The 12,959-nt window shown below is 39.9% G+C and overlaps 1 protein-coding gene across 4 annotated transcripts in view; it reads left to right on the top strand.

The window, feature by feature from the left end:
• MMS22L (MMS22 like, DNA repair protein) overlaps window positions 1–12,959 on the top strand; it is a 139,205-nt gene that overhangs the window by 36,287 nt on the left and 89,959 nt on the right. For all 4 annotated transcript variants that reach the window (XM_048844953.2, XM_048844954.2, XM_075126590.1 and 1 more), the window contains one exon: window positions 7,179–7,241. In XM_048844953.2, coding sequence (XP_048700910.2) covers window positions 7,179–7,241 — 63 coding nt within the window. The remainder of the gene's footprint in view (window positions 1–7,178; window positions 7,242–12,959) is intronic.

The raw sequence follows: 12,959 nt of genomic DNA, 5'->3' as shown, positions 1-12,959 counted from the left end.
GCGTCCCCCACTCCGGTTACCTGCTGCGGCTTGGGCGGCCCTCCTCGCACACACGCCCTCCCCTCTTCCCCCCTCTCGAAGCTCACCTCCGTCTCCCTGGGCCTGAGCGGGAAGCTGCGGCCTGCTTCTCAGCCTGCCCCGGCTTCCCGCGCGAACAGCTGGTTCGCGGGAAGTCGGGGGGGGGGGGAGGAGAAGCAGGGCGGGGCGGCGCGTTCAGGGGAGGAGGCGGATTGGAGGTGAGCTGGGGGTGGGGTGGGGAGCTGCTGGTGGGTGCTCTGCATGGAGCACCCATGGAGTCGGCGCTTAAGGCACCACTTTTGGCCAGTTAAATTTAGAAGCCCTTTTAGAACCAGTTGTCCCTCGAGGAACAACCGGTTCTAAAAGGGCTTCTAAATTTAACAACCAGTTCTAGCGAACCGGTGCGAACCGGCTCCAGCTCACCACTGGTTGTATCACCCCTTCCCATCTCTCCTTTGTTCTAACTGCACCTGTTGACTGATCCTAATCTTGGCTTTGCACCTTTTTGTATTTGGCAACCTCCACTTGGAACAACCTCCACTTTCCCAAGCACCCGTACCCTTTGTCTACTTCAAAATTGTCCTTTAAATCCTACTTCTCCTGTGGAGCCTTTTTGTTATTTTTTTATTATTTGTATTTTGGTAGTGTCCAGTAGAGCTGGCCAGGAAACATTTTTCTTGTCCCACAAAATATTTTTTGAGTTTTCAAAAAAATTTCCTACCCCAAATTGGGACAAAAAATCAAAATCTCAAATTTTTGCAAACTGAAAATCTGAAAAATAATTTGGATCAGGTTGATTGAAACATTTCATTCCAATAATTTTTAAACATTTTGTTTATATTTTGTCTTTTAATTTTTTTTTTTTTTACTATAAATTAAATTTCAACCCAAAGTCTTTTGGAATTGAAAACGAGAACTTTTTCATTTTGAAAATGTCAAAACAGGACATTTAGACAGTTTGAAATGGTTTTTAAAAATGTTTCAAAATGGGAAGTTTGTCAAAACTGCCTCTTCTGCAAATGATTTTGGTTTAGGTGAATTGGTTTTTCCAACAAAAATTTCTTTTTGTCAAAAATGTCTCTCCAGCTTTAATGCTGAGAGGCCACATTAAAGACTGATGCCTCTATCTGTCTATCTATCTGTCAGTACTTATATGGCCCCCATTCCTGTAGTGTCTGAGCCCTCACAGTCTTTAATATGTTCATCCTCACAATGGCCCACTGTGAGGTAGGGAAGTGCTATTGTTACCATTGTACAGATCAGGAGCTGAGGCACACAGACACTGGAGGAGCAGAGAATTGAACCCTGGTCTCCTGTATCCCATGTTAGTGCTAAGTGCTGGACTATCCGTCCCTCTTATTGGGCTGGCACCATACATATAAGTAATAAGAGACAGTCCATGCCCCAAACAAATTACAATCTAAATAGACAAGATAAAAGATAGGAGAAAGTAAGTAGTATTATCTTTATTTTATAGCTAGGGAACTAAGGTAGAGAGAGAGAAAGGTCAAACGGGAAGTCTGTGGCAGAGCCACGTTATGATGCCATCTTTCTTAAGTCCTGTCCAATACCTTAATCATAAGACTTTCCTACATACGTTCATCTTGGTGTTTGCAAACTTCTCTGTGTTGGAACTACTGTTTTGTCCATCATATTTTTCTGAGTTTGGCTGTAATCTTCTCCATAGATCTTGCCTTTTAGTTACCTTACAGAGTTCTGTGTATGCTTACAAAGTTCTGTAAGTAATCACAACATTTTGTCACAAACCACAGGAGATCAGTTTCAGAGTGGTAGCTGTGAGTGCTAATTTTCTCTTTTTTTGAATTACAGCCTGGAATCTTCCTTGAAAATAAGGGGCTAAAGTAATCACTGATGTAAACTTGTTGAAGTCAGTGGAGTTATACTAGGAATGAATTCAGCTTACTTTTGTTGGTTAACAGTTAGCTGTGATAGAGGACTCTGTTATACACGTTCTTGCTCTTATTAAACTGTGATCAAAGGTGGGCCTTAGCAGAAATTGCCTCTCGTCCTGTGTCATCTGTGGAAGAATTTCAGTTTTTTAATGTGGACTGCTTTGGCTAATATGAAAGCTTTTAAAATGCTAAATAGGGTTTAGACGTAGTTATTTTTTTCTTTAGCTTGTTTAACTTAGTCATTTCATACACGTAGATTTAAACAGGAAAATGGTGTCCAGTTCCTCTGTTTCCCATATAGGGAACTATCCAGTGTTCATTTCTCAGAGTGAAGAGGGGTGCACAGGCCATCTGTTTTTGTATTTTCTCTAACCGAAACACAGACCATGCCACATTATTCTGAAAAGTACTGTTCATACATTTAAAAACCAAATAGGGCTTGGAGAGAAAAATCGCCACTTTTGAACATTGCAGGGGTTAATTTTAACACTGCTGTGGGCTAAGGAAATATAGTCAGAATTACTTGGGGCTGGAGATTTTTGCCTTTGAATTGTCTGAAGTGACTGCTGTATAAGATATGAAAAGAGTGACTTCCAGCAGAGAAGCGTAGCACAGCTCTGCCAGCTGAGCTAAGAGAGGAGAGTGCCTTTGTCTACACCTAGAAATTACATCTGATGAAGTGAGCTGTAGCTCACGAAAGCTCATGCTCAAATAAATTGGTTAGTCTCTAAGGTGCCACAAGTACTCCTTTTCTTTTTGCGAATACAGACTAACACGGCTGTTCCTCTGAAACCTAGAAAAGCTGCTGCTGCTGGACTCCAAAGGTTGTAGCTGAAGTTTTGTCTTTAGCTGCATGATGAATGCTTACACGATGGGTATGGTTGACGGTTACTGGACTCTGCCAGTCTCAGGACTAATCTTTTTTGGCTTGGGAGCCACTGGGTTTGGAATGAGGTGTGTAGAAACTACATATTGTCTGGCTGGGTTTTAAACAGTTGTCTTCCCTCACTGCCAAGATAACAGAGGAATGCAATTATGCAGGGAATTTAGCTGGATTCAGATGAGACGAGTTCTCTTAATGAGCAGAGAAAAATGAGACCGTAAGAGGGAATGTTCTGGGTTTTTGGATGTCATTCTCCCTCTGAGTTTGGACTGACTTAGAGAGTAAGGGCGAAAACTTGGACATTAAATTCAGTGGGAATTTTAGTATCAGTTTCTACGGAGGCCCTGGATTTCACCCTAGATTTCTCCTGGAAGTAGTGGAAAGGAGACCTAGTGATTTTCCTGTTTTTGATTTTGGCTGTAAGAAGTCTTCCAATCTTCCCTGCCCCTATCCCCCAGTCCACCTGTTATTTGGACACTGGTTTTAAGAAGCCTTATATATTTATGGTGTGAACTTTGGGACACTAGCTGTGCTACTTCTGATATACTGTCTGTGAATCTGGGCTGGTCAGATATCTTGATGTGTTTACTAGAGCTAGTTGAAAGCTGGAATTTCCATTTTTTGGGAAATACTGAAAAAAAATTAATTCTGTTTTGGAACAAAGAGGGTAAACTTTGAAACTCCCTGCAGGAGAAAAAGTCAACAATTTTTTTTCATAGCAATAATAAGGATGTATGGTTCTAAAAATTGAGCCAGGAGCCTTGGAGCTTGGTAGGCAGGGTAGATAAAAATCAATTAAAAAAAGTTGATTTTTTAATTGAAATTTAAAAAAAAACTATTTAAAATAAATTGGCAAGCTCTGTTCTATTGTAATCTATGAAAATAATTTAAATTATATAAATAATATTAAACAGTACTTATTTGCTACTACATTTTAACAAAAGTCAAACCACTGAGTGGTGGAAGTTACTTGCTAAGCCCCCCTGCAACCAGGTGTTAAAGTGCTAAACCAGCTTTTGACAGCAGTAGCCTCTGCTGCAAGTGCCAAGGGAATATTTTCTTCATTTCAGTTTCTTTAGTTAGTTCAGTTCAATGACTTGTTCATTCAAAGCTAAGAAACCTGTTGGGAGTAGAAAAAGTAAGAGAACTTGTTTTCCTGCACCAGTTTATGAATAGAATGAGATCTACTAGTTCTAAAATCTTGATTGACTTGATGACCAGGAACAATCAGTTTAATTTACTAATTACGGACAATACTTACTTTGTTTAATAAATGTTAGTTTTTATCAGAACATGTTTTGTATTTAAACTTTTTTTTTCATATGTATCCATCACATTTAAGGTAGTTTTATTTAATAATAAAAATGCTGTTTAATTAACTTTGCATTTCCATCCAAACAAGTAATCACAAGTAAAAATTAATACTATAGTAAATAAGAAATTCATCAGTGACCATTTTCTAACATGATGAAAAATTAAGAAACTGACTGTGTAAATTTAAGCTTATAATTGCTTAAATAAATATGTATAGATACACTACACTTTATCTTCCTGGTAAGCAAAAAGAAGGACCAAATTTATTCTAAAGGCTAATATTTAATTGCAGATCAACATGTTTTAACAGATACAAGCCAATGAGAATCAACGTTTCAGTAGGAAAATAACTATAAAGTAGAAATGAAACCATGACTAAAATTGATGGTTTATATCAAGGTTTTCTGCATGCTGATTGAAATTGTGATTAAAATCGGTGATTTAAATCAATCCACCCAGTTGGAAGCCAGGTTCTAGAGTAGGAGCCTCGAGAGTCCTGGCTTAAGCTGGGGTTCTCAGGGCTTCCAGATCCTCTGCTTAGGAGTCAGGAGCCAAGCCCAGCTTGAACTGGAATACTCAGGGCTGCCAGTCTCTCTGGCTGTGCAGCAGGGAGCCTTTAAGCCCTGAGATCCCCTGCCCTGAGGCAGTTTGCATGGTAGGGTGTCCAAGAGTCGTGGACCCTGGAAGTCCTGGGGTCCCTGATTCTGAGGTAGTGCTGCCTTGGAGCCATAGACCTTGGAAGCCGGTGCCTTGCAACAGCCCGCAGGTGAGCTGGCAGGAAACCAGGCAGGTTTGCAATGGTGTTTTATTGAAAGTTCATTGAAACTGTTTCTGTGAAACATTTCAGTGTTGACGAGTCAGCATCTTCTGGTGAAAATCTGTTTTGTAGGAAAATTCTCAACTAGCCTGCTCTCCGAGGCTCATAAAACCAAAATTTTACTTTCCAATTTTCTGTGTTTGGTGTTCAAAATAACACCAAAGTCTAAAATATAAGAGCCAATATGAAGTGGAAAAATCATTAATATTTATATTTAATATAATATAAAAAGCCTTTAAAATTAAACTTATCTTTGTTCCAGTGTAGAAATATCCTAATAGGTCTGCTGCTTGTCTCCTACTTCAGGCACCAAATTTACTGTCCTCGCTCCTAAGCAGGTCACCTGCCTTAATATCTGCCCACTTTACCTACTCTTCTTCCTTACAGAATGACATCTCCCTTTACCTTGAAAAATGGGAGTATGTTTCCCCTTTGCTGTTCCTTTCTGTTCTGTGTTCATTTGTCCTTGTCCTCCTCTCCTGCAGGCCCATCCTTTGTTCACCTCTGACCTCTAGTATTAATTTGTGAAGAACCAGCACCACCACCTCCATCAGCAGTTCCTTTGAATATTTTTTTTGTCATGCAAAAATATGTTATCTGCTAAACACTCAAATGATACTAGTGTTGAAAAGTAAATGGCAGTATATCTTTTTACATGAGCTAGTATTTAAAATTCTCTCTTATCTGGCATAGGCGCTGAACTGAATCATAGTCATGTGAAGCAGGAGAGGATATTTATTTTTTGTGTTACATTTGGAAACCCAAATCATAGGCTCATTATGCTGGACTCGGTGCAAATTTATAAAGAACATCTGCTCCGAAGAGTTTATAATTTAGATAAAGACAGGATTCAACAGTGAAGTGAAGAGGAGAGGCAATGCAAGGGAAAAATAATGGGAAAATAAGGTTACATAAACCCTCTATGTCAGGGGTCTCAAACACACAGCCCGCCATAGCTCCCCTCCCCCCCAGCCCCGGCGCGCCACGTCCCCACTCCTCCGCCTACCTCCCAGCGCTTCCCGCCACCAAACAGCTGTTTGGCGGTTCTTAGGACTTTCCGGGTGGGGGGAGGGGGAGAAGAGGCGGGGCCAGGGCAGGGATTTGGGGAAGGGGTTGGATGGGGCAGGGAGGGGGCAAAATTAGGGTTGGAATGGGGGCAGGGCAGGGCCTCATAGAAGGGGTGGAGTGGGGGTGGGGGCAGTGGGGGGCGCTTTTGTATGAAAAGATTTCAGTGATGCAGTCCTCGGGCCAATGTACTAGTCCTCATGTGGCCCTTGTGGTGATTTGAGTTTGAGATCCCTGCTCTGTGTGGATAATTATAGCACAGATAAAGGAAGTAAGAGATTATCATCACTTTAAGTTTAAATCAAGTTTGAGGTAGAAATCTACGTGTACATTTTTATTGGCAGATGTTCTTGGTTATAAAAACATGTCTCCCTTTTCTTCCACACCTTACATAACCAGATGTTTAAACAGCTTTACTGTCTTTAGTCTGAACTTTTTTCCACTCAATACTTCTGCTTTGTAGAAGTGATCTGAATGCCTATTTGAAACAACCATCAATCTTGTCAGACAGGAAGATGATGAATTATGATCCTTTTTTGATTTACCCTACAATCTTTTGAGCTGGACTTTGTCTAGGCAACAGATTATACTCTGGACCAAATTGGTACTGACTGACATTTTTTAGCATTAAACAGCTGTTTGACCTAGGTAAAATGAGTTAGTGAAAGATTTGCAAAGAAAGAGAAGAATGAGTCTCCACTTTGCTTCCCTCCTTTCCATTTTAGAGGACTGCTGATCTTTTTGTTACTTTTGAGAAACTGTAATATAGATTTATTACACGTGGAAGCTGTCACTAGGGGGACTGATGTACAAATAGCATAAACATTTTGTTTCTTTACTAATTTTTGGTGACTGTCTGAGAGCTATGCATAGGAATGAAATACAATCTCCTGACAAGGTTAGAGTAACACTTATGCTATAAAGACAGAAAGTAAAGACATATATTTTTTAAATTGTATTTTTGAGAGTGTTAATAGCCTAAAGTTGGGGAAAATATCAATTGCATACATAAATGCAAAGTGACTCTTTTAAACAACTATTGCAAAATGCTTTCAGGAAGTGGAAAATTTCAGGAAATCTCTTGTACTCTTGTTTTCATGTTTTACAATATTATATAATGTCTACTATAAAAAACAGATATTTAACCTTGACAATCATTCTTTTCCAGAAACAAGTAGAATCCAATTGGAATTTTGTGGAAGAACTGCTGAAAAGGTCCATTGATGCTCAAGTAAGTACGGGGAGGAATAAAGAATAGTGTGGGGTGATTTTTGAGAAGCATGCAGCACATGAAGCAAAGTATCCAGCCAACAAGTTTGTCTTTGGAATTTAGTTTCTTTATTTTGATTATATGAACATCCTTGATGTAGCTGAACTAAGACAGTGTACAGTTGGCTTCTTGTTAGAGACTACACTTACTTTAAAGTGGCTGTGCTTGATGTTAAATTGTCAGATAAAGGGAAAAGATAATTATTCTGGAAGTGCATGTGGCTACTTTGACAAGCTATATTCAGAATAAGAGCTGGATACTTAGAAAATGTAAACGGCACACTGAATGTAAGGATATCAAGTTGAGGAGACATGATGGGAGAGATAGTCATTGCATTGAAAATTCAGCTATATCCTCATCACAGCAGGAAGGTGACTTGCCTTGCTGAGCAATTTGTCTTACAGGCTTGAATCAAACTCTTCTGATAAGGTTCTAGTTTCTGAGCACTCATTTTATACCTTATCATTTTTCTTTCTACAGAGCTGTTAATGCATTGCTTCATGGCCCAGAGGTCAGAATTGACCTCCTTTTAAAGAGCTTTTAAATATGCTGTTCAAATTTTTTAACATGTTACGTTACAGCTCTGTATATGTCGTCTTAAGTTACATGGTACAAACTGTAATTTCTGTAACGGCAACAGCTACAAAAATAATTGTGTGCGTGTAAGACTACCTACATATTAAGCAATAAGAATAAATCTGCTGATTATTTCCCTTTTGATTCCAGTTGAGAGAAAAAAATTGAAATATGATATGGTTGAAAGAGGAAGATGGTTTTTCATTAGGGCCTTCTCTACACTATGGTTGAAGCCATAATAAGGGGCGAAGTGTTTCTCACAATACAGTTGTTGCTGGCACAGCTCTAACGTAGTTCTCTTGACCATTGGAAAAAAAAAGAGAAATATATTTTAATGGTGCTAGAAATTATGCTGTAGACTATAATCAGGCAGTGCTGCAAAGTTTTGCTTGAACAACTCTCAGAGGGAGGGGGAAAAGCAATGGACTACATTGCTTAGGGAAGGCAGGGTATCAACAACCATGCTTGTATTTAAAAACAGTTACTATTAGCACAGTTTCAGCAATGTTGGAGAGAGGTCCTAGATTATGGTAACCATTTTCCTGTTCTCTGTCTTTTTATACCAACATTTTTGAAGGCAAACAAGACAATGCTAGTTTTATTAACATCTTGTACAAAATGTTCTTATTCTGTTGGATTATTTTCTATTTAAGTGGTTCATTACTTAATATTATATGACTGCTAGCTTTGTGTAGAAAATACTGCTATGGGAATGCTCAATATTGTGTGTGTGGAATCAGTAAAAAAAATGAAAACAATAAAAATAATACCTAGGAAGGAGGTTTTTTCACCAACAGACTCTGTGACATGTATGTCTTCACTGTTGCTGTCCCAGGCTTCCTATGGCCATTTTGCTTTTACCTTTTGAGTTATCCTCTGATATATTTAAAATAACCGTCACAAGGACGAGATAATGTAGGAGTGGGAAGAAGAGAAGTGCAGCAGGATGGCAGATCAAGATAGCAGAATCAAATGGAGGAACAGGCAAAGCTATGTGTAGTAGTAAAAGCCAATACATGACTGAAGGATGGATAGTGCTATTGGGATTAACTGCTCAGGCCCGGCCTCAAATTATTCCACTTCCTTGGTGTAACACTGTCTGGGGGGGAACAAAAGTTGTGAGGCACCTCAACTTTAGCATGAGGAAGCCTGTCTGCCTGACGTGGGTCAGCTTCCGACTCTACCAGCCACTGGCAACCAATGTTCCCTCTAATTTTTGACAGGCCATGTACACAAAAAATTTCTTCTGTGCAAATTTTTGTGCGCGCGGCGTTTCGGATCCGTGTGTGCACGGCGTTTCGGATCCGTGTGCGCGCGGCGTTTCGGATCCGTGTGCCCGCACAGCTTAGAGTGAATAGTACTGGCAACGCAAGGACTCCGCTCTAGGCTCCACGAGCCCCTGCAGGTTAGTGATTGGCACACCACAGTCCTCAACTCTTCTGCATGTCTCTGTGTCCAGCCCCTGGTCTAGTGGACACTTGCACTATTCACAGATTTGCTGCTTCTGAAGAAACAGTAAAGCCCAGTTCTGCCTCAGATTGTCTCTCTACTTAACACACAGCACTTAGATGTACTAGGTTTCTCTGTAAACATAAGTTATATTTAACAAAGCATAGAGCTTCAGGTAATAGCAGGTAGATGTATTGGAACAAATGGTTACATATGAAATAAAATCATAGCATGCATTCTAGAGCCTGGACTTAATTAACAAGATATTCTCTTGTCTGTTCGAGTGCTGATCACCTGAAGTCCTTGCAGCACTTTACAACCAAGCCAGATATAATCCTCCTTTAATGAGACAGGCAAATGGTTAGCTTGCCTCCGAGGCAAAGGACCCAGTGTGTGTCTTTACTTATCTTCATTCATAAACAAGACACCTCCTTGCTGTTTTGTTTTGTTTCTGTAAATTTTCTCTCTTGTAGCTTAGATAACCTTTTGACTGGCACCTGGCTCAGTATGCAAATAGGCCTGTATTGTGAGGCAGCCAACCAACAAACAACTAGACCATCTGTTACCTCCTGCCTGAAAGGACCATGTGTAAGGCATGTCTCCTCTAGGTAACCTGCCTTAGCTCCAAGGCTTTAAGAATGTAATTTTCAGTATAAATACATAACTTCTTAAATATTATCTGTACATATGTTTCACAATGATTATGATGGCCTGCGGGCTACTGGCTTTTACATGCCACACTATGGTGAGCTATTGTGCATATAACTGACCCAGGAGATCCCTATAAATCCCGGTGACCCCTACCAAGTGGTCCCTGGATCACGGTTGGTAACCCCTACTGGAGAAAGGAAAAGACATACCCATCCTTCTAAGAGCTCCTGTTGCACCTACAATAGCAGCTGCAAAAAAAAAAAATTTTTAAGAACTTGATAGAGTTGACCCAGTCATCTGTTGGCAGCACAGATATAAGCAGTGATGAGATCCTATTAATGTAGTACATATATCTGGGAGGTTGGACATTATTATTATTTAATATTTATATTACTGCAGGGCTCATATCAGCATGGTTGTCCCCAGGTAGTTAGTGCTGTATTAATGCCAAAGAAGACATACTCCTTACTGTCAAAAGAGTTTATAATCTAAGGAGACCAGTGACATATGAAAGATGGGGGAAGATGTTTAGATAGTACTATCATTTTGATTATATCTGGTGTTGAGCCCCTCATAAATTCTGATTATATCCAGCAGCACAGGAGTTCATATTAAACAACAAAAAGTAATCCTAAATGGAGAGTGCATGATACCCAGTGACATATAAAGTCCAGAGGACTGTTTCATGTTACATTTGAGATAAAATCTACAATGTATATCCTGTAGTAGACGTCTGTTCTAATGTAATATTGGACACTGGGATAATGAAGGTCTGAAATCAAAGATGAGCACAATGTTGTTTTTTTGTTGAATTTGTCTAAAGGATCGTTCGCTTTTTAAGATAGGTCCCAGATATAATCCTATGGGCAAAAATATAGCTCTAAGAATGGACACTTTTAATTTTCTTCTTAAAGTCCTTGGTATAACAAGTCATGCAACTTGGTTGGTGTCTAGAGAAACTAATACCATGGCCTGTTGCGATTCTTGACATTTATATGCAAGATACCCACTTTCACTCTTCTTTAGACAGAGGAGACATTGGAAACTGTTATGGTTGAAGAATCTTAGTTTTCAGATTAGATTTATCTCAAGGTCTTCTTTTATGGAAATTATTGGTTAATGTGTAAAATTATATTAAATGTAAAAACAAAAATTGGGAAGTCTTTAGTTGTAGTATATTCTTATACTTAATAAATTCACAAGTATTTTCCCCAAAATTTTCTATGTTGGGCTCACTGAAGTAGAATGCAAACATTTGTGGCGGATTTCTCATGCTTTCATATATAAATTGTAGTGTGTGTCCTTTTTCCAGATTTACAAATGAAAATCCTGCTTCACCCTTCAATTTATTTTAGAAATATGCTATTTTGTAAAGTTTGAGAGTCTGCCAGGTGACCAGGCATCCTATATTCATTGCACTTAGGAAGAGAAGGCAGACAGAATTTGAGTCTATTACAAATGATTTCTTTGATTGCTCACACTGTTCTGATAAAATGTAGCAAATAATATTTTCCCCCAGGGATGTATTGATTCAGGGAGTTAAGTATGACTTAATGAGTTTTAATCTGCAGAGCTACCTTAGCATTACAGGTTGAATGGGGCTGCTCTGAAGCCCAAGAAAAACAGCTAGCTACTTGGGCTATGCATTCTATGCAATGCAAGGACTGGCAGTGGGACTGCAATTGGAGGAAATAACTCCATTACCTTTATCTGTGGGATGAGCGGGCATTTCTCTTCTTCCCCAGCAAGATATTTCAAGCCTCAGATTGTAAGGCTGGTCCTGAATTCATAGAATCATAGAAGATTAGGGTTGGAAGAGACCTCAGGAGGTCAACCCCCTGCTCAAAGCAGGACCAACCCCAACTAAATCATCCCAGCCAGGGCTATGTCAAGCCGGGCCTTAAAAATCTGTAAGGATGGAGATTCCACCACCTCCCTAGGTAACCCATTCCAGTGCTTCACCACCCTCCTAGTGAAATAGTGTTTCCTAATATTCAACCTAGACCTCACCCACTGCAGCTTGAGACCATTGCTCCTTCTTCTGTCGTCTGCTTCCACGGAAAACAGTCTAGCACCATCCTCTTTTGGAACCCCCCTTCAGGGGGGTACTTTTTTATTGCTTCTTTTTTTCCCTTCGTAGCTCCTTTAATTATTCTTAATATTGCATGAGTTTGGTCACTTAGAAATATGCAGTGGAATCCTTTTGTAGTGACATCCCTACATTTATAGAACAATTTCACTGTAATCTCATAATTACCAGAATTTCAGGCTGGACTTGTCACTGTGTTAAAAACCATTTTGTTTTTTTCTCTGTCTTTACTATGGCCCAAATCTGGGTGGAATCTTGGAAGTGGTAAATGAACAGAATGCTCCCTTTGCAACAGAGCTAGTAGGGATATTGAAACCTCACAGGTCAGGGGATCGCTGCCGTCGTGGCAGTGGCAAGCCCCCAATCTTCTCATGCACATGGTTCTTCTGCGGACATGCTGCAGAGAGGGAAGTGCCTCCTGTTTGGAGCAGCAGTAACATATGCTGCAAAATGTAATATTAAGTTATTGGCAATGGAGAGAGTAACAGTCCCTTTAGATTAGCTGTTCCTTGGCTGCTTCTCATCACCAGTAGCTAGGCCACACATCACTTTGTCACATTACTCAATGGTTTAACTACACTGCTCAGGGGTGTGGATTTTTCACACACCTGACTCACTCAGTTAACTTTACGTAATATTCTAGTGTAGAGCAGGCCTTAACTCCCACAGAATATGCTCCAGGGAGAAAGTCTGGGATATACACCTTAACACACTTAAAACCGCTTTCATCAAACAAGGACACTCCAACGGAAAAGTAGATTGTGTCTTGGAATGAGCTACCCAAATACCCTGAGAGAACCTGTAATTTCATTACAGAAATAAAATCCCCTTTGACCACACATCCTTTGCTGTCACCTCCCACCTGTCCACTGGAACTCATATGGGAATATTCTCAAACAGCTACAACCCATACT

This window comes from Caretta caretta, chromosome 3 (assembly GCF_965140235.1).
Source record: "Caretta caretta isolate rCarCar2 chromosome 3, rCarCar1.hap1, whole genome shotgun sequence".
In the NCBI taxonomy this organism is placed as follows: domain Eukaryota; kingdom Metazoa; phylum Chordata; order Testudines; family Cheloniidae; genus Caretta; species Caretta caretta.
The sequence above is the reverse complement of the archived record's forward strand: the minus strand, read 5'-3'. Positions and strand labels throughout refer to the sequence as shown.